Source organism: Micromys minutus (assembly GCF_963924665.1).
Source record: "Micromys minutus genome assembly, chromosome: 19".
NCBI classification, from domain to species: Eukaryota; Metazoa; Chordata; class Mammalia; order Rodentia; family Muridae; genus Micromys; species Micromys minutus.
In genome coordinates, this window is record NC_137954.1 from 10012396 (window position 1) to 10032950 (window position 20555).

General features: G+C 41.9%; 1 protein-coding gene across 6 annotated transcripts in view; it reads left to right on the forward strand.

Moving 5' to 3' along the window:
* The window catches only part of SPATS2L (spermatogenesis associated serine rich 2 like), a 166875-nt gene that overhangs the window by 73339 nt on the left and 72981 nt on the right, over nt 1-20555 (forward strand). For all 6 annotated transcript variants that reach the window (XM_080932681.1, XM_080932680.1, XM_080932682.1 and 3 more), the window contains one exon: nt 7797-7857. In XM_080932681.1, coding sequence (XP_080788807.1) covers nt 7797-7857 — 61 coding nt within the window. The remainder of the gene's footprint in view (nt 1-7796; nt 7858-20555) is intronic.

Consider the following 20555-nt stretch of genomic DNA (forward strand, 5'->3'; position numbering starts at 1 on the left):
AGGTAGCTAATGACTGAGGGAAGGAAAGTGTGCTGTGTTTCTTTCTTAGCATTCAAGCAGAGTTAGGGGTAAGATATTTGGGCTCTTGGAGGGTAAAGAGTTATGTGGAGCTCTTGTCTTAAGCCTTCTGGGATTTGGTATTTGTCCTGTGGGCAGTGGGAAGGAAGGAGAAGAGAGCCTGTGTGCTCTACATGAACACAGTCCCTGTGGATTTGAAGTGGACTGGGGAGGTTCTTCTGAACCCCTTCTCTCCTTCCCACACTGGCCTTTCTAGAGGCATCTTTGAGGACGAGCGTATTTTGAAGACTGGGGTTTACATCATCACATCTTAAAAGAGCCAAGTGTAATTGAAATCCTTAAACAAGTGGCTGCTTGTACAGGGTCCAGGTTACCACATCTCTATGGAAACACACGTTTGTTTTAAAGCCTAGCAATTGAAAGTGTGTCTTTATAGGAGCCAGTGTCAGGTCACTTTTGGAGATAGGCATTCTCCAGCCATCAAAGACCCATGAAATCAAAATATTTTAAATGAAACAGAAAAGCCATGCCACGGATGAATGTTAATAGAACCTGTAATGTGTGTGTGCACCCCGGCTCAGAGCCTGCACCCGCTGAGATCTCCCCCATTTTTCCCACTGTCCTCTGCTTTATAGTTCCCATGTGCACTCAGCCAGGGAGGGAGAGGCTTTGGAAGTCTATGCAAAAATGGTTAATCTTCATTCATAAGCGTGTTGTGGGCACTATTACAAAACGGGCCTGTCATATAGGGTGCTGTACGCTTGCCCTGCCGTATGTTGTCTATGCCGTGTACACGGGGTGCTCAGAGGCGCACGCCCCTGCTGCCTGCATAAGCATCTGTCTGCTGGTGAAGACATTCTCCCAGAAAGGTCTGAAATTCGCATCAGCACATCCTGTCCTAGATCCGCTCAAGTGATATTCTAAGTGATTGGAAGCTTTTATCTGCCTCTGAAAGCAGGCCTTTTCAAATAAGTATTGACTGTTAATGACCTGTTTAAATAAAACATTCAATTTTCTTTCTTCCCCCCCACAAAGGATTCAGTAGGCAGAGGCATTTCTAAAGGAAAGGCTAACCCTGCTTTTTCAAAAGAGGCTGAGCAGAAGCTTTTAAATGTGAGCGTTTTTTTTCCTGACATTTGCCCTTAAAATGCTATTCAGTGAAGCCGTGCTAACAGTGGGTTGAGTACATTGAAGTGTCTTTGAATAAAAAATGCAACCTTGAGGGTTTTTTTTCTCTAAATCAAGTAAGTACTGCCTTACAAAATGCATATCTCTGTCTCCATGCTGTCTCAGTGTTTGTATATCCTTGGTCTTCACAATTAAAGAAAGTTTCCTCCTAGGAACAGGGCACTACACAAGATCTTAAAAGAACCCATGGAATGTATGTCTGAGACCTCAATAATTAATCAGGGCGGAAAGGTGTAGAGGTCCCACAGCACTAGAGGGAACCCTTTCTGGTGGTGAATGTAGAGAAACTCTGGGTATTACCAAAGAATAAGTATTTTCCTCCTCACTAAGCATGCAAGCATCCCACTGTGCATAGCAAATGGGACAGTGAGTCTGAACTAGTCTGAAGGTGATCTGCACAGAGACGTCATCCACTACATCAAGCCTATGCCCTTTCTTTAGGTGAAGTTTCAGCTTCCTGACACTCTGAGAGTCCCAATCAACTCCATTTGCCTTTTCTGACTCTCAGTGCCCAGGAGCCACAAAGGACTGTAAAGGTCATTGAATATGTCTGCCTTGTCTCCACGCTTGAAGACCTGGGGCTTACATGCCAGCCCCACATGGGGTCCTGTCAGGCTGAAAGGCACCCTTTACAGACAAGTGCTGCTTTCTCAGCTCCCTGTCCAAGCCTGTCCTGTTTCCTATCTAATCATACTGCACGTCACTCTGGGATAATGGATGTCAGGAGGAGGATGAAATAAGTCAGTCTTTGAAAGGTAACGGCATGCCCTGAACTAAGAAAAACTGTAGGTGTTCCTATTCAGGGTGACCCGTGGACATTGTTTTGGCAAAAAGTGTGACCTTCAAGACTGTACTATAATTCAGTCTCCGAACTCCATGACATTTGCTGTGGGCTGAATCAGCAGGCCAGAGTTTGAGTTGGGTCCTCTGACTTTCCGTAGGCTCTTGACTTATTAGTCTCTTTGTGCTCACCGCTCACAAGTAGAGAATGAAACGAGCTCTCATTACTACCCCACAGTTAAGGGGAATACATGAAAAGTAATGGTAAGAAACAAATGACTTGTGTGGAGAGGTGGCAGAGTATCTGACACACTGTGAGCCCTCTGTAAGTGTGCTAATTGGTACTGGTGATGTTAGCAAAAGCACCGCTCTTGAATTCGTAGTAAATAACCATATTTATCCATCTAGACTTCCGTGGGATGCAGACTCTAGTCTTAGTGACCTTGAGCCTGGTTGAAACCCTGATTGACATCCACGTTCCTTCTCCCTCACCCACCCCAGCTGCTGAGTCACGCAGACTGGCATGTGGCAGACTGTTTGCACTGCTAACAAGTCCCCAGTGGTGAGGATGTTCCCTGGGGAACCACACCTCAAGAACCACTGCTCTGGTACAGCACTTTGCAGTAGAACATAATGTATGCTCACAGATGGATTTTAAATTCTGTAGTAGATACCTTAAAGAAAATATATAAATAAAAGGAATGGATTTTAAAAAATGGGCACTATACTTTATCTATTCAATCATTTCAATATCCAGGCAATATAAAAATATGAATGAGACCATTTACATTCTTTTTGTGCTAAGTCTGTAAATTCCTGGAACTATTTTATATTTCCAGCACATTCCAGACTAGCTGTATAGGACACTGAGCTGGAGAGCAGGGTTTTTTTTTTTTTTTTTTAATCACAACCTCAGTTTCTCCAGACTGCACAAACTTCTCTTTTCTAAACACCTCAGTTGAGGAGTTTTGGTCACTAGGGAAGAGATCAAAAGGGTCCCTGCCCTGAAGTTAGGAGGCTTACTGTCTACTCCCTGCAGCTTGCAGTGATAACATAATATGCTAGTAATAACACCAGGTAAAGTCTGATTGTTATGTTTAGTACAAACCATAGGAAGCGGTTCAAAAATGCCTCAATAGAATCATTAAGATCATTTTCTTAAGTTTCTCTCCCTGCTTCCTCTGGTTCTCCGAGGCCAATTCAGACAGTGTGATGTAATGCCTGAGAACAGAAAACTGAAGCTGAGAACCATCCTGGGTTTCAGAGAAACAAAAGTGAAACCTTGTCACAGAGAGCCAGGGGAAATGCTGAGCAGCCAGACATCCCAGGCCACTCTTGGAAGTTTTCCTGTTTCCATGACTGCGGGAGAAACACAAATATTTGAACTTGGAGTCGGTAATTGATCATATTGACAAACCCAGGAAATGTCATTGTATTATGCCAATGAGGAGATAAGTATATTTTCCAGAACTCCTACTCTTCGGGTTTATTGCTCATGAAGATGTTTACTTTTGTTTGGAAGCTAGCAGGTTTCAGAATGGCATTAATGCATTCCAAGTAAGACCATCGATCAGCTGGTACTTCCAATTTATGGAACTTCATGCCTGAAGCGGCTGGTGTTAACCACATTTGTGTTTTATTAATTTTACTCAGGAGGAGTCAGAGATGTTATGTTTAAGTGGTGAATTCTTTCCTTTGTGATTGATGTCTTTGCCTAATAAGTTTTTTATAACTTCCTTGATCTTTATTTTTGTCTAGGGTATATATTAAAGCATATGATAAAACATATTTGAAATGGTATTACCGCTTTCCAAGTTATACATTTTAAGGAAAAAAAAATCTTAAAACATTAACTAAGCTTTTGAATGAGATGTGCATAACAGCATTTATATTTTTGGGCATCTCTGTGCTGGGTGACAGACTGGCCCGGAGCATGGCTCCATTGACTAGAATACAGTTGTTATGTCTCAGAATGCCAATGGCAAGGAAGAATCATTAGACAACTTCATTGTTGCGTAAGCATCATGGGGTATGTGCACACAAGTCTAGATTGTGCAGCCTCCTCCACACATCAGATGTGTGTCATATACCAACCTGTGTGCAGCTGCCATTAACCAAAATGCCGCATGCTGTACCTGCCTACAATTAGACCCCAGTAACTCATCTGTTCCAAGAATAGCTTTAAGTGTAAGAAGAATTGGAAACCAGGTGGCTTTTTTTCCCCCAAGAATTCAGAGTTCTCTCTGCCTTGTAGACTTGAAGCTCTTGAGATCCACAAAGTTAAGGGATGAATCATGAACCCTATTGAGCTGCAATTCACTACCAGGTGTGATAGCCAAGCGTAGGTTGGAGGTACTGGGAAGGCCTTTTGTCTCTAAAGACTCACCAAAGGACTTGAGCAAAGCCAACCCTGGAGGTTTCTGCCTACAGCTTGTGGAGCTACAGTTTCTCATGGTTGAATGCTGGCCTTTGTCATAGGCAGGGTGGTAAAAATATGCCTTTTGGGGGGCACATTCCTTTCCTATCTAGAGTAAACAAGGCTGAGATTAAATGGGACTGGCTGGCCAGATGCAGTTCCTAGCAGGAAACAGTCTCAAAAGCTGAGGGCCACAACACAGTTCATCCTCACACGGGACAGGAATCATCCTGTTTCTATAGATGCAGGAAGCAGGGCAGAGCAAAGCGTGCTTCTGAACACCCAGGTGGGACCAGCACCAACCGGAAGGTGCAAACATTCATGAGCATGAAGCTGAAGTTCTCCCTCGCCTGCCCATGGAGTTCCTGGCACCTGTCCTGATCAGTAGATCCCAACTCCATAGCTAGTGATTTAATTCATAGATTTTAAAGGCAAAGTAAAAAAAAAAAAAAAAAAGATCTGTTTAGATTGAAGCCCTTCAATTAGTTTCTATAATTGGAGATATGGGCAATTTCCCAACCTTCTAGTGTATGCCAGCCAACAGAAAGATGTGAATTGGAAGGGACACAAGCATCTACCCAGGAAGAAGAACCTGCAGGTGAAGCCCTTCACAAGAGCCTGGGAGATCAGCTCCTAACCATTCCTGTCTTCACATCTGAGAAACCTACATACCCCAACCCACATTTGTAGCCAGTGTGTCCTTTCATGGAAAAACAATGTCATAGTCCTATTGGCATTAGTACTTAGGAAAAGCTTCTGTTGAATTTTATGGTGAGGTCAGTGAGCAGAGAAATTGCCAAGCACGGGTGTCTGTCTGTGTGTGTTTGTGTGTCTGTCTGAGTGTGTATGTATACATGTGTGAGAGTAGAAGTGTGTGAGAATGTGTGTGTGTGTGTGTGTGTGTTAGTATCATGCACAAGCTTTCTCTTGTGAACATATCTTACCATCAGCATTGCCACTTTATCAGGACTTAGGAACATCTGTTCACTGGGATCTCTCCCTGATTCCCCTGTGGATTATAACTCTTCAGCTCTAGAAAATGCTGCACATCAAATCTAAACTTTAAAGCCCAAATGCAAAAATGAAACAAAGCCTATTCCACCAGGTTTCACATGTCTGTAATGGTAAACTTAGATGTGTCCAGAAAAATCCAGCTGTAGCTCCATCCAACTCACAGGCTTTTCCTATCAAACGACACCAAAGCAGGTGTCACCATCCACTTCCTGTGCAGGTCTGTATGTGTACATGTTAGCATCCTCCCGTATATACAGTCACACACGTAAAAAAGCTAGATACTCGGCGATGTTTACGTCACACCAGAACCTCCATCTGGAAAAGACGAGCCCACTGGTGTCTGCTGCGCGTTCTCTCCGTGGATGTCTTGCAGGTGTAGCATTGATGAAGGTTTCACTTTCCATGGCTATAGTCAGAAAAGCCCTGCACAGTTTCCCTGTTCGCTGTTAGAGACAACCAGACAATAACCGTTTCCTGGAACCACTCAAGGGCAGGAGTAAGCCAGACAAAGAGAAGTCTGATGTGCCAGCCAGTACATTTGCTGTCTCCCTTATGCCAACTTGGGGGACACAGCATTTGCCAACCGAAAGAGGTGAGAGGTATTTTCAGTGGGGTGGCTGTCTGTGCGGAGCATGCTGCAGAGAAGCGACTTCCCGGGAGTGAGGGAGTAGGGCTTCTGGCTAGCATGCCCAAACGCACATATCAGTTGGCAGCATTCTTTGGAAAGTTCTAAAAATAAAACCTGATTGTTTCCAGAGCTTGATAATCTGTCTAAACAGATTCTTATCTGAGGAAAAATTGAAATGATAATAGGGTCCACCATGGATATTGTCAAGCTTTCATCGGAAAACTGGCAAAATATATTAAATCAAAATTCCCATTACTTAATACCTAGGTTTAAAAGAAAGTGGAAGAAATCAAAAACATCTTTACAAACAGTGTTGTACAGGTGTCTTCTCTGGAGGTAGGGATAGTCGATGTCAAGAGTCAGAAAGAACCAAGAAGCTGTTTCCATGAGTCTTGATTAACAAAAGGTGGGCACCATGCAAACCAGCTATATATATTCAGAGACTGACTAGATGCTAACTTCTGAACAAATCTGTCACTATGTTTAAGCCATATATTCTATATCTCAGAAAGATCAAAACTACTAAGAACTTAAGGTGCATTTTCAACAACAATAGTCAAAGATTTTGGCCAAATAGGAGAAAGTACTACCGACTGCTGTTAGAGACACAAACCTCAGAGTGGAGCTACTCCACAGGTAGAAAAAGGGCCCACCTGCTTTGGGAATTAGAATGGTAGCAGTGATGGGGTCCATTGAGACTTTGGATGTGGCACTCGTGATCTTCAGAAGATGTGTTGAGAGCACACATGTGTCCCAAAAGTTGTTCGGAGGGTGTGGCCAAGTGTGCCAATGGAAAGCAGGCCAGGGGGGTGGCAACTGTAGCTGTCAGGAAAGCTCTTTCTCAGGAAAGGAGAAATCTGAGTGAAGAGGAAGTCGATAGAATAGAAATGGCCATGCTAAGCTGAAAACACTCTGGATAGAAGGAAAAGAAAGAATTCTGTATCTTGTGTGGACAGTTGCGGCCATTTTATAATGGTTCATTCTGTAGTCCTGCCCAGGTGTGCTCAACACCTAACACATACATGAGGTGACTTAAGGGGGCTGATGGTAACCTTGGGACAATGTGGAATGATATATACATGCTTATTTGAAATTGGTACAATTTCAGTTTTTGACTATTTCACAAACTTCTCTTTTATAATATGAAGCAATACAGTTTGGGTTTATTCCCACCTGACTGTGTCATTTTCTGTGTTAATACAGTATGGATAAAAAGATGTGCATTTCCTTCCAGAGTTCCTACATCTGAGTCAAATGTTGAACTGGAAACTATTTCTCCATTCTAAGATCATATGTATGGTCAGGACTGAGTGGAATGGTTTACCATGTCAGTAGGGAGAATGTCTTGGGTACTCTTTGTTGCTGTGCTAAGACACTATGATCAAGACAACAATAGGAGAGTTTATTGGGAGTTTATGGTTTCAGGGGGGTGACTTGCTGATCATCGTCATAGTGTGAGACACGGCATCAAACAGGCAGACATGACGTCACAAGCTGGAGGAGAGAGGGAGAGGGAGAAGGAGAGGAAGAGAGAGAAAGCTAGAAATGATACTGTGAAATCCCACTCCTAGAGATGTAACTTCAGCAAGGCCACACCTCCTAATCCTAACAGTTTCACCAACTGGGGGCCAATCATTTAAGTATATGAGCCTATGGGGGCCATTGTCATTCAAATCACAACAGGACATAAAAATGACATATTGGGAAATCGTCTTTGAAGCATTAATCATTTCTTTTATCCTTCCTTTATAGGGCTTATACCCCTAGAAGGAAGATGGCTGAACTCAACACTCATGTGAATGTCAAGGAGAAGGTAAGGTCTTGCAGTATGTTGACTCTCAGAAACTGAAAACTAGGTAACATAATTTCTGCTGGTAAAAACTTGATCATAATGGAAGAAGGAAAAATGGTTTACAGAGATACATTGATCTGCTATTTATCAGAACGTTCATCTGCAGAGTGTGTGGTAAGCATAATACACTTGTTTTCTCATTTTTACAATAATTTCCATGATGCAGAGACAGAAACTGAGCAACAGCACAGGTGAGTCATGTGGCTCAGTTCACATAGCAGGTAGGCAGCATCTGAGAACTTGAGTGTATTACTGCCTCTCCAGCCATCTCGTGGCTGTTTCAGATGGCCCTCTAGGTGTCTTTCAACACTGAGAGTTCATGACATGGAACCAGCCCGGCCCCCCATCTTCATCGTTTATTATGAACTGACCGCCCTTACCAGTCTGCAAAGCTTACTTGACTTTCTGTCAATACCATTCTCTTGTCATCTATGTATTAATAAATACATTGTAGAACTGGGTCCTAATGGCCTTGAATCATAGCCCATTGGTATAACTCTACCCAACCTACTCCACAGCAACAGAGATGAAGGGATTCACACACAGTCATGTGAGCCTGGACAGAGACCTCTGTCAGCCCCCGCCCTTGTCTCCTTCTCTAGAAGCATCCCAAACTCATTGGACTGCCACATACTTGAGTGTGGGTATTTGGTCCTCATCTCTTTGTATCCCTACCATACTAAAATTATAGACCGAATGCTGACAGGAGTGATATTTGTGAAGTCCTTGTAATTTTCTTCCTTACCGGATGCCAGTGATAAAGACACCAAGCATACAGATGAAGCCCCTGCTCACTTAGAGTGGAGAAGCTGAGGTAAAATCAGTAACATAGAAGTAAAAACAGCCAATTTTTTTAGAAGAACAACCATTTGTAGTAGACCCTGCCAGCAGCTTTTGAGAAAGAACATATCTGGTGGGACAGAGTTAGAAAGGTGACTGCTTTACATGAGGATGGATGTCCCAAGAGCTCTTCCAGAGGTCATGTGAGAAATTAATGTTGATGGGATAAAAACAACCATGTAAAGATCTGAGAGCAGAGAATCCTGTATTTTTATTAAAAAAAAAAAAAAAAAAAAAAAGCAAAAGTAAGTGCTTAAAATGCAGAGTTGGGTATATTTGGAGAATAGGTGATGGTGGGGATGGGCAGAGGGAATGGAAACAAAGGCCAGAGGGCACCACTGCACCTCACCCATGAACCTTCAGGGAAACAGGTGGAACCAAGGGTTCCATGTACCTGGAATGGAAATGCTTTTGTCTTGTAATATAAAGGTATGTCTTATCATCAGTCACAGTGAGGAGAAATTAACAGTTCCTTCACGAATGCAGTATGGAAAACTCCATAGTAGCAAAACTGTGTTACTCACGTCACTGGAAGCCATATGCATTTTCCTATCAAATTATCTGTGTTCCAAACATCCTGAGGTGTAACTTGTCTATCATCATTTCAGAACAACTGTCATTCTATACCACGGTGCTAGATTGTGTTATCTGAGGTGTTAGTAGAGACAGTTGTGGGTTACTGTAGAGTATGTTTGTTTTCTTCTCTTTTTTGTTATTGGTACTGACCTGTATTCTAATAGGAGCTTTTTCCTTTGTGGTTATACATATTGTCTGTCATGAATTTTAACACATTGTCCTGAGAAGGACCTCAGGCTTCAATAGACTGCTGAAGGTCTTTGCATGCTGTGATGGTTTGTATATGCTCTGCCTAGGGAGTGGCACTATTAGAAGGTGTGGCCATGTTGAAGTAGGTGTGTCACTGTGGGTGTGGTCTTTAAGACCTTCACCTTAGCTGCCTGAAAGCCAGTATTCTGCTAGCAGCCTTCAGATGAAGATGTAGAACTCTCAGCTCCTCCTGCACCATGCCTGCCTGGATGCTGCCATGCTCCTGCCTTGATGGTAATGGGCTGAACCTCTGAACCTGTAAGCCAGCTCCAATTAAATGTTGTCCTTACCAGAATTGCCTTGGCCATGATGACTGTGCACAGCTGTAAAACTCTAACTAAGACACATGCCAACAGGTTTCAACCATGCTAGAGCTTTGTAGGGTTCTCTTCCCCAGGCAAAGACCAGCTGATGGGAAGATGTAAGCAGGAGCAAGGATGGGTGAGCCATGTTTTCAGAGCTCACCTGGGACTCTGAGACTGTGAGGCATGCTTATATGTCTACACAGTGACATCCTCTATCATGAGGACACCGAGGCTTGAGATCAAAGTCAGACTTTGCTGTGTCTGATTCTGAAGCCCACTCCCTTTTCACCATTTCTTGGGGTTCCCACCAATGAACAGAAAAACACATGCTGCTACCAAAGGAGGTGGAAAATAAAACTTTCACCAACACAGAGGTGCTTTATAGTTCTGTGTGGTCTCTTAATCAGTGTAAAATCTCTATCCATTACATCCCATCATGTATTCCACATATCATTTTAATATTAAACTATTTTAGCATATTGATCATTGAATTAGATAGCAGAAAGCTGCATCTCAGTGATAATGAGCCTTCCTAGCCTCCCTTTATTTAAATGAAAATGTGTTCCCCAGCTTGAAACGCTGCGGTGGACTTCCTAGTGCTGGTCACAGACTGGCCCCTTGTCAGCCATCTGTTGATAGATGGGTCCAGTGTTGTTCCTTCAAGCTATAGAACGCAAAGCCCTCTGCGGAATTAAATGTATAGGCAATGACTCTTGCAGAGCACAGCTAGTTGACAGACCACCATGGGAGGCCGAGCAAGCAGGATTAGATTGTTTTATGCAGCAGAGAGGAAACAGTTGCTCTGTGTGGATACACACCATGAAGTTGCCATCCGTTGGTTCAGACATCAGAACATTGACTGTCCCGGGCTGCCGGCTGTTGGGTGTCCATGAGAGGAGAGATGGGGGCAGTGACTGTTTTAATACATCCGCTTGAGTAGTGCATCCCAATGTTGGCAGAATTTTGAAAAAGGTACTGTTTGGGTTGTAAATATTGACAGTGAAAGCAAAGCCCGCTAACTCAATTAGTGAATTCCACCTCCCTTGTCAAGAGTTAATAGACTTCTCAGCTCCATCAAATAAGCCACAGCAAACAGTAGAAATTCTGATCATATCTAGTTTTAGTTTGATTTATTTTGGTATACTTATTTCCTTTAGTTATTAGCTTTTGTGGCCTTTTATGATTAGTTTGTTTCTCAATCTGTCACACAAAGCAATGACATTTCAGCTTTCAAAATTAAGAATAACAACTGTTCCATCTTAAGTGACAGCTTACATGGATAAGTGAACAGATTTCTGGTGGCGCTGATACAATATCTAGTCAACAACTGTGGGAAATTAAAAAGTAAAAAAGAGCCTTAGGTTAGGGAGATGACTCCATCAGGACAGGGCTTGCCGAGCAAGCATGCGGGTTTATGCTGGAACTTATTAAAAGGCAGGCTTGGTGACCGAGCCTGTGATCACAGCACTGAAAAGCCAGGAACCAGTGACTCCCTGGAACTTGCTAGCCAGCCTCACCACATCACTGAGCTCCAGGACCACTGAGAGACATTCCTCAAAAAACAAGATGCATGGCCTTAAGAAATGCACACACACAGACACACACACACACACACACACACACACACACACACACACACATACATGCACATCCACAAAAACAAATAAATATGAAAAGGAGAAAATACACTATCTTTTCTGTTGTAAAACAAGGTTTGATAATGAGATGAGCTCTTTGTCCATCTCTTGTGAACCAAAGGGATGGATTGAATAAAAGCCTAGTACTTTGAAGAAATAACTTTTGTCTACTTGCAGGGTTTTTTTTTTCTAGACCAGAAAAGAAACTAATAGTGTTTAATATTCAAGACAAAGAAAACTTGTAATAGATAGTGAAATTTTACTTCAAAATAACTTTGTAGTGTTGGATTATAACTCTAAGGATTTCAGTTATTAATGTGGCTCAAATAGAAGTTCAGTTTCCTCAGTAGGACATACATCTTTATGACCAGTCCTCCGTGTTCTTCCTTATTTTCATCCACCCCTGTCTCTGCACACATGCAGCTTTGCCCCCAATTCATTGCAAAGGCTGGATCCTCTATAATAATACAGCTTTCTCCGGACCTGAGCCTCACTCCACTTCTACTTTGGAACCTTTCAGACACACTCTCTCTCTCTCTCTCTCTCTCTCTCTCTCTCTCTCTCTCTCTCTCTCTCTCTCTACTGCCTGGGTTATACCCCTCCTCTGTGCTTCCTCAATGGAACTCTAAGCATCTTTCTTCACAACTAACTTGCATGTAAAGTGGACCTTAGTTGTCTGTCTCTCTGTTAAGCCTAGAAAGTGAGTATTACACTCTTGGATTTGACCTATAGTTGCCCCCACGCTGAGTTAGAGTTGGGTAAGTGGATAGATAACAGATGGATAAACACAAGTGGTTGAATAACTAAGATTTCTAGAGACTTATTAAATCCCATTTATGGAATGTTATCAAATCTCCAGGCTTCTTGAAAAATGGTATGGAGGTTAATGGAAATGTCGGCTCGTTTTTTCATACTCTTTGCTATTAAGCATGCTTTAAATTGCTTCTAGAAATGAGAGCTTACTTGGGTTGCTTTGGTTGACTACACGAGCTTCTGTCGGAAAGAAGCATCTTTAGAAGATGGTGAGCAAGCACCGTGGGCCCTGGCAAGTCATGATAGCAAATGAGGTTGCTAGATAGCAGGTGCTCGAGGAATAGGCCCCAAGGCAAACCTGATTGAAGATGGACAGCAGAAAAAAATATTTGGGCAACCAAAAGTCTTGTGGTTGGAAACAACTCACTGTTAACTGGCATTTTCTCATCCTTTTATCTTGTTAAAGATTTGTTTTTATTATTTTTAATTACATGTAGGTGTGTGTGTCCACATGCGGATGTGTGTGTGCATATGAGCACATAAGTTATGTTTCTTTAAAACAAAGTTCAACTCTAGAAACTCCATAGATAAATTAGTGAATAATGACTGTTGAGTTACTTTCTACTTAATACACTTAGGTATCAAAATAATTTACAGGGTTCTAAAATAAAGGATAATGATAAGTAGTATAGAAAATTAGATTTTGTCTGGTTTTTTTTTCATGTATTTCAATCAGTCAAATTCAATTTAGTAAGAAAACAAGTTGATGAAAGGAACGGTAACCCTTGCTTGTAGAGTTAGCATGTATTAGTATGTATTAGTTAGTGTAGTTAGCATGTATTAGTTAATATGTAGTAGTTAGTATGTATTGGTTAATATGTAGTTAGCATATTTCTAGTGCCCAGTCATGATAGGATAAGTCATTCCAGTGATGAATAATTCCTGAGCCGTAGGAAACCCAATGCCCTTGGGAATGGCCTCTCTGTAAGGGAGGCTGCAAGAAAACATGTCTAGAAAGTGGTAAGTATCAGCCTCACAGTCACTAGATGAATAACTGGAAACGAACCATTTAACTCTTCTGGACATCAGGTTACTTAAAGTCATCCTGGAGGCATGCTTAGGGGTAGAGGACTTACCTGGTAGTGTGAGGTCCCAGGTTCAATCCCCGGTACAAAGTCATCAAATGCAACAGTAAGTGTGGAAATGTCTTAGGAGCTCTTAATACTAAAAAGGATTTAGGTAGAGGGGAGACCATCGGTTTGTTTTGCAAATAAAAATGGAAAAACTGCCCCTAATTAACACTTCGCTCAGGGTTTGAGATGAAACATCCTGTGGAACCAAAACTGGAAGGGGGAACAGAAGTCCAGAAGAGAAAACATAAAAAGGGGACTTGACTTTCAGACTCCGATAGCTATTGCTGAGCCACACAAAACATAATTGAGACAAGACAATTCGGTGACAAGGAAATGGGTAACAGCCCGGCCTGTAATATCATCGCCGGGAGGCCATTTATTGTGAATAGCTTTTAGAGCTGTTCAAGTTATCGAGGTAAATTGGATTGTAAACAATAACCATACAGAGTCATTAAAATGAAAGGGGAGAGGAGTTTCTTGTCCATGCTGGGTGCAAGGAAGTATCGTCACAGTTTCTGCAGGTCACTGGGTTACAAAGCGTTCATACTGGTGTCCAAGTTTCCACCCACGACACTTGGATGAGTAATTTATTGTCTCATAATAAGCCTGCCCCATATTGCTTTGTTTTTCCCTGTAACTCTTGGTCTGTGTTTTACAAAGCACTGAAAATATAACTCAGGTTTTTCTTTGGAGTTGAGGGTAGTCAGAAAAAGCCAAAATTTTGATTAAAGAGATTTTAACAGATCAGAAAATTACACTATGCACTATGCCTCATCTTTAGAATATTAACCTAAAAAAAAAAGCTATTTCATAGGATTGGGAATGAGTTTTAATGACATGTATTTATTACAACAAGCAAGTATGAAAGCTTCAGGGGAAAACCTTCATTTTATGATTTTTCACAAGAGTTCAGTTTAGCCCAACCCTTGGATTCAGATATCAAGAACACCAGCTGCACAGCTTTGAGACTTCACTGTGGGACCTGTTCTTGTCATCATTTTCTCATAGGAAAGGGTCATTAAATTTCCCTTCCAAAGAAAGGAGAAACACTGACAATAGTTATTGCCTAATGCTTGTGTACAGAACCGCTGTTATTGTTGCCTGGCAACTGGAGGAGATTTGACAAGGAGTCTAAAGGAACTGAATGAATAAATGGAACTGTCAGCATCAGTTTCAGGGGATAAGAAGAAATTCACTACTGCAGGATTAGCATTACACTGCTTTGTCCAAGCTACATGCCCGGAATATACAATGCTGTTTCTTCTGTTTCTCCCCCCCCAACCCCATCTTCTTCTGGCCTTTCACTATAACCCCTTTTGTACTGTGGCTGAGAGACGGGTAAGAGACAGATGCTTAATGCTGTAGAGTATAAGAGCATGTCAAAATGAAGTCATTTGGCAGCAGGAAAAAGTACCCTCTGTTAGCAGTCCCTTGGAATTTATAGGGACTTCTTCCATGCCCTAGTTATTACCTACAGTGATCCTTCATATTAAATTATCCAAGTTTTTAAGATTTATTTATCTTATGTGTATCTGTGTTTTGCTTGTACGCATACCTGTGTGAGGGTGTCAAATATCCCAGAATTGGAGCTACAGACAGCCATGTCGATTCTGGGAATCAAACCCAGGTCCTCTGGAAGAGCAGCTGATCCTCTCAAAAGCTGAGCCATCTCCTCTGGCCCTTAGATTATCTAGTTTTGGCAAAGCAACATCAATGATTTCTTCTCTTCTGACCTTGCACACTAAAAATTTGTTAAGATTTGATGGGTAGACAAATTGGTAGATCTAATACTTAACAGTAAACTTGTGTATATTATTTCTAAAGCCACTTTTTCTTAGTAAGCGATTTCTCCACAACTTGGTCTCAATCTCCTTTATCCACATTATTAACTCTTTATCTTGCTTGTGTACTTGATACTTTACTATAAAAAATTTTACCCGACCCCTGGCATCAATTAATCAAAATTTGGTTTAATAATTTAGTTAGGTTGTAGGTAACTATGAGTAGAGACAAGTCCTAAGAAGGCAGGAGGTGTGGCTGGCCTCCCTGGGCTGGAGGTGGAGGGTAGAGTTTTTAAATGGTATATGTGAGAGTAGGCAGGTACAGTTAGTGACAGCCATGATATCTTTGAAAAGAGAGAAAAAAATTTCAGAAAAATCTCCAGCTTGTAATGCAATAGTAAGAAAGTTTCATCAGGCCGGTGGGGGAGAGGCACATACCAGAACTTCCAACTGCAGGACTTTATGTCCCTCAGAGTGTATGTGTCCCCTCAGTGTGGACTAACAGCATCGGGAGAAACAGTGCATGGGATCAGCCCAGCATGGCTCTGCTGTCAATCAACTGCCTCCTACAACAGCCCTCAATTACAAAAAAAAAAAAAAAAAAACTATATAAAGGAAATTGAGATACATATTTTAAAGTTTTATAATATGATTAAAGCATGAGCTTTGTCCTGGAAAAAAATGAATAAAGAGTTTGAAAACCGCTGCTCTAAATAATCGGTGAATTAAAATGCAAGCTCTAGGTAGCTGTGGGATAGAGCAGTTGATGAAGAGGAAGAACCTGAACTCAATCCCCAGAAAGCATTTTAAAAGCCAAGCACAGTAGTGTGTGCTTGTGCCCAGTTGCTGGGGAGGCAAGGGCAGGCAGATCCCTCCATTCAGTAGCCAGCCAGCCCAGCCTGCTTGTCAAACTCCAGACCAATGAAAGGTCTGACTCAAAGAGGTAGATACCATCTGAGGAACAGTGACTAAATTTGTCCTCTGACCTCCTCACATACGTGTCCACAAATACACACACACACAGACACACACACACACACACACACACACACACACACACACACACACACACACACACACAAACATTTCAAGACCTGGATGCTCTTGTCTTTTCCAGCTGGGACATGCTACCTCTAGTATGAAGGTTTTTTCAATGTTTAGAGTAAGCAGTCATTTAGTAACTCCCCCCCCCAACTCTATTTCTAACCACATTAAAGTAAAAGGAGATCCAGTTTCTTCCACCTAAAATTTGAGTTCTTAACCCCATATGTCAGCCATCTTTCTTTGCCCCATATGTCAGCCATCTTGGTTTGCTGTCTTCTTTCACCACATGAGTGAATTTACTACCCTGTAGGGTACCTGAGCCCTAACTGCAGTATATAACCGTGGGGTCTCAAGCTTTGTAGAAGACGGAGGGAGGGCACCAGACCACAGAGTGAGCACTTGCCTCAGTCTTCAGAGTAGTTCCTCTATTTATACAGGATGGAATGTACAAACTCCCATTTCTTGTAAAAGCAGAGATTTCATAAAACCATATATGGTTCATTTGTAATCCAAATTTCTCATACCTCTGTCTTTGGAACTGTTCAGAACTCTGCTTTTGTCTTTGAAGATAATCATCAGTAAAAGTCATTGAGAATATGATGATCAATTATATAACAATGGGGGTTTTATTGTAAACCACTTAACACACAGTTTTCCTCATGTGTCTCTGGCATTTACCTGTCAAGTATAAACATTATTTTTGTCACTACCTGTTTCTTGCCTTCATGGTCCCTGAAAACCACTAGATTATCCTCTATTTGTATGAGTTTTGTTAACATTCCATGTAAGTGGTGTGGGCAGCATTGGCTTGGAAGCATAATGTCCTTCACCCTAACCCACTTTGTCATGCAGTCCCACAGTTCAGCATTGCCCTTCTATTACAACTACATGATGTTTCCCCGTGAGTAAATCCTCTATGTGTATGTTCTCATCAGCCATTCATGGAGACCTTTCCGGTTTTCTGTAAATACTTTCAGCTCAAATGTAACTTCTTGAAGATTGAATGTACAAAGTACATTTCTTTTCTTTTCTTTATTTTTTTTTTCACTTTTTTTAAACTAGTCTTTAGAGGGAAGCCAAACAAACAGAAAATTATGGGAAAAATAAGATCTGGTCAGTTAAATAATCACTTTAACTGATATTTAAAACATTGTGCCTTTTCTAAATCGGTCCACCCTTGTAAATAAAGAGAAAGTATATTCCTGGTTTCCATGGAGTTTTATGGTCTGTTTCCTCCACATCACAGTGAGGAAATATCCAAAGCTAATATACTTTAGAGATTAAGTTAACTCTTGTATGCTGGTATTGACCAAAGGGTAATTAGCTTTTTTTCCTAGTATTGATTAAAGGGTTATAAGTGACTTGTGCCCTTTCTGTAGTACCTTTATCTGGGTAGTTCTGTGAATGAGAAAAAATAGAAAAGCTACATTAAGAATGAATATAAATAATCACCATTTTTCCCCAAGTGGAGACTTTAAACTACAAAGAAAATGAGGAAAGAATGCACTGAATGTTCTTTAGAAAGGAAATAAAGTAAAAGAATCTTGCTTTTCTGCTGTGATTAAGGTGCATAAACAAAAATAGTCTATGGATGTAACATTGCTTTTTTTCTTCAGTAATAAGTCTAACTATAGAATTCGTCAGAGATACTAGCCAGATAGAACATTACCTAAACCCTAAACCTGTGTAGGTGTAACCAGATGGATGGAAACTAGTTCTGGTGGACTTAGGGTCTCACCTACTCTAAAATTATCTGCATGTCTAATTGGTAATTCTGAGGATATTGGAGGAAGAGTCAAACATAGTGATTAAAAGCGAGATAACTCAGGCATACACTGAATATATGTTTTTGTTTCTTTATTGTATTTCTCAATGTAAATTAGAGGGACTGTTGCCATTAGCAACAATCCTAGATATGACCTCTTGCTTTTGTTGTCTATGCCTTTCAGGCAAACTGTATTCAGAAATGATGACTATGAGAGCATCACCTATACTAAGAATTAGAATCTTAACAGGAGGTAGGCTCTTGTAGCAGGCTGACTGGTATAGTTAAGAAACAAATTTCTTCCTAAGCGAGGTCATTCTGCCTCTTACTTCATGGTTGGGGGCACCTGCATGGAGCGCTGGGTTGCCCTATGAACAGTCACCATGCTCAAGACCCCATGGAATGGTCCCCATGTTATATGAAGAGAACACTTTGCCCAGACTGCGGTCTCTTTGCCACCGTCTTTCTGCATAAGTGACCCGGGGCACACTCATATGATCAGAGTCCTCCCAAGCCCATTTCCACAGAGAGAGTGAAAGTTCCAGATAAGTTCTCCTCAGGGGTCACATACCAGTAGGTAACTGTAATGCCTTTGTCACTAGAGCTGGACATACAGCACAGTTGATAGAATAATGTGTCTAATGTGTACAAAACCTGGGGGTCCAATTCCCAGAACCACACAGTGTAGGCATAGTGATATGCAACTGTAATCTGAGCCCTTGGGGGTGGAGGCAGGAGGATCAGAAGCTCAGAGTCATGCTCTACTACACAGTGAATGTGAGGCCTGCTCCTCCTCACTGAGAGAAGTGAAAACGTTTTGTTGTCTGGGAACCAGAGAAACACTGAAGACTGAAATTAGTTTGATGGAAGATGGGAGGGGAAGGGGGAGAGTTCCAGGAGAGATGACACAAGACACAAGACCCGGGCTCAAAGGATAGACAGCCCAGACTCCTTGGAGCATCAAGTGTTTAAAGGGATGGAATTTCAGAGATAAAAGCATGGGACAAAACTTGATCTGTAACTTTCATTATACCTCAAATTCCTGCTTCTCAACTCAGGATGTTCATTAGAACCATGGTGGAAACTTCAGTGCCAAGCCAAGCATCATAGGATTGCTTCTTCTTTCTCATTTCTTGTATCTAAACAGAGACCAGTTGCTTCTTCACAAGTAACCTGTGAGTCATTCTCTTCATTGCTTATATTGGTCCATATTCTTTCCCAGGCTACTGGAATCTTAACTACCATCCATTTGATCTCCTAAGTTCATACAGAAGAAGATTGAATGACCATAAATGAACAAATATCATTCATAGTCCTCCCCTGGGCAAATCTCCATTGGCTTTGCCTTAGACTCAGGGTTGAAGTTATCAGACGTACGACCTGGACCACTTTGGCCCCATGGCTCTCTTCTGAGATTCCATGGCTTTTAACACCAGATGCTCTGTGGAGCCTAGGCCATCTTTCTTTGAGCACACTTCTTGCCTTGTTTCTCCGGGAACTCTTCATCTTCTTCTTTCATTCTTCCCTTAAGACAGTTTCAGCCCCCAGTGCTTCTCTGGTTCTCGGACAATGAAACATCTTCATTCCTTTTAAAAAATCCATCAAACATCTGTCTGTCTAGACTGTAAATGTCCTCAGCAGGTCAGAACGTATGTCTGTCCCTGCCCATGGTCCAGCTTCAGAGTCTGTTCACTGACTGAATCGGTGAATAAATAAACAATGGAACATGAATTAAAAGATTACTCTCGGCTCTTGCAGTAATACCTTGGCTTTGGTACTTGACTCAGGCTCATAAAAAATCAAATCAGCAATTTGGCTCAAGGCTACACAAAGTTTAAATCAATAAATCTTTTCTAGGAGAAGGCAGCAACTAGGTTTTTGTTTGTTTGGTTGGTTTTTGTTTTTGTTTTCTTGTTTGTTTGGTTTAGATACCATATTGGAAGGAATGGCTAACATGTCCCTTGGTTGTAGTGACAAGAAAACCACAAGGTTCCAAAAGTTAACAGCTGGCTGGAACACTGAGTCCGAACTCACACAGTGAAATTTAACCAAGATGGACATACAGTCCCCGGCTGAGTGTGACCATCTCTTCACAAGCCTGGGGCTTCAGCTTGAGAACAACGGAAGGAGAGCTAACAGCAAATAAGCCCCACAGAGACCAGAAATGAGCGTGTCTCCTGAAGCATCCGTGTTGACAACTTGGATGAGTAATTAGGGCCCCATCAGGGCAGGTGTAGGTGCGCGGTTCTCTTGTCTGCATCCCTCCCCTGATGGAGCGGAGTGCCAATTTACCGCAACACATCAGGAAGAAGCACTCAGGAGAGCTTGACCAGAAGGCAAGAGCTGGGAGACTGCAGTATGAAAGACAGTAGAGGATCACGTTTGCTCCATAGCGATAGATTTCTAACGGGTGCTCCTGTCCTCTGAGATAAGTGCGGGGCTGACCTGTAGACAAGGGGCGGCTTCTCCTGTACTAGAAGGTAGCGCCAAGTGTGAGGGAAGAGGGCTTAGCATTCCCTAGCTGGCCTCTCTTGCCTTTTTTACTTGTCCTTAATCCCAGCAGGATATCGGGTCCC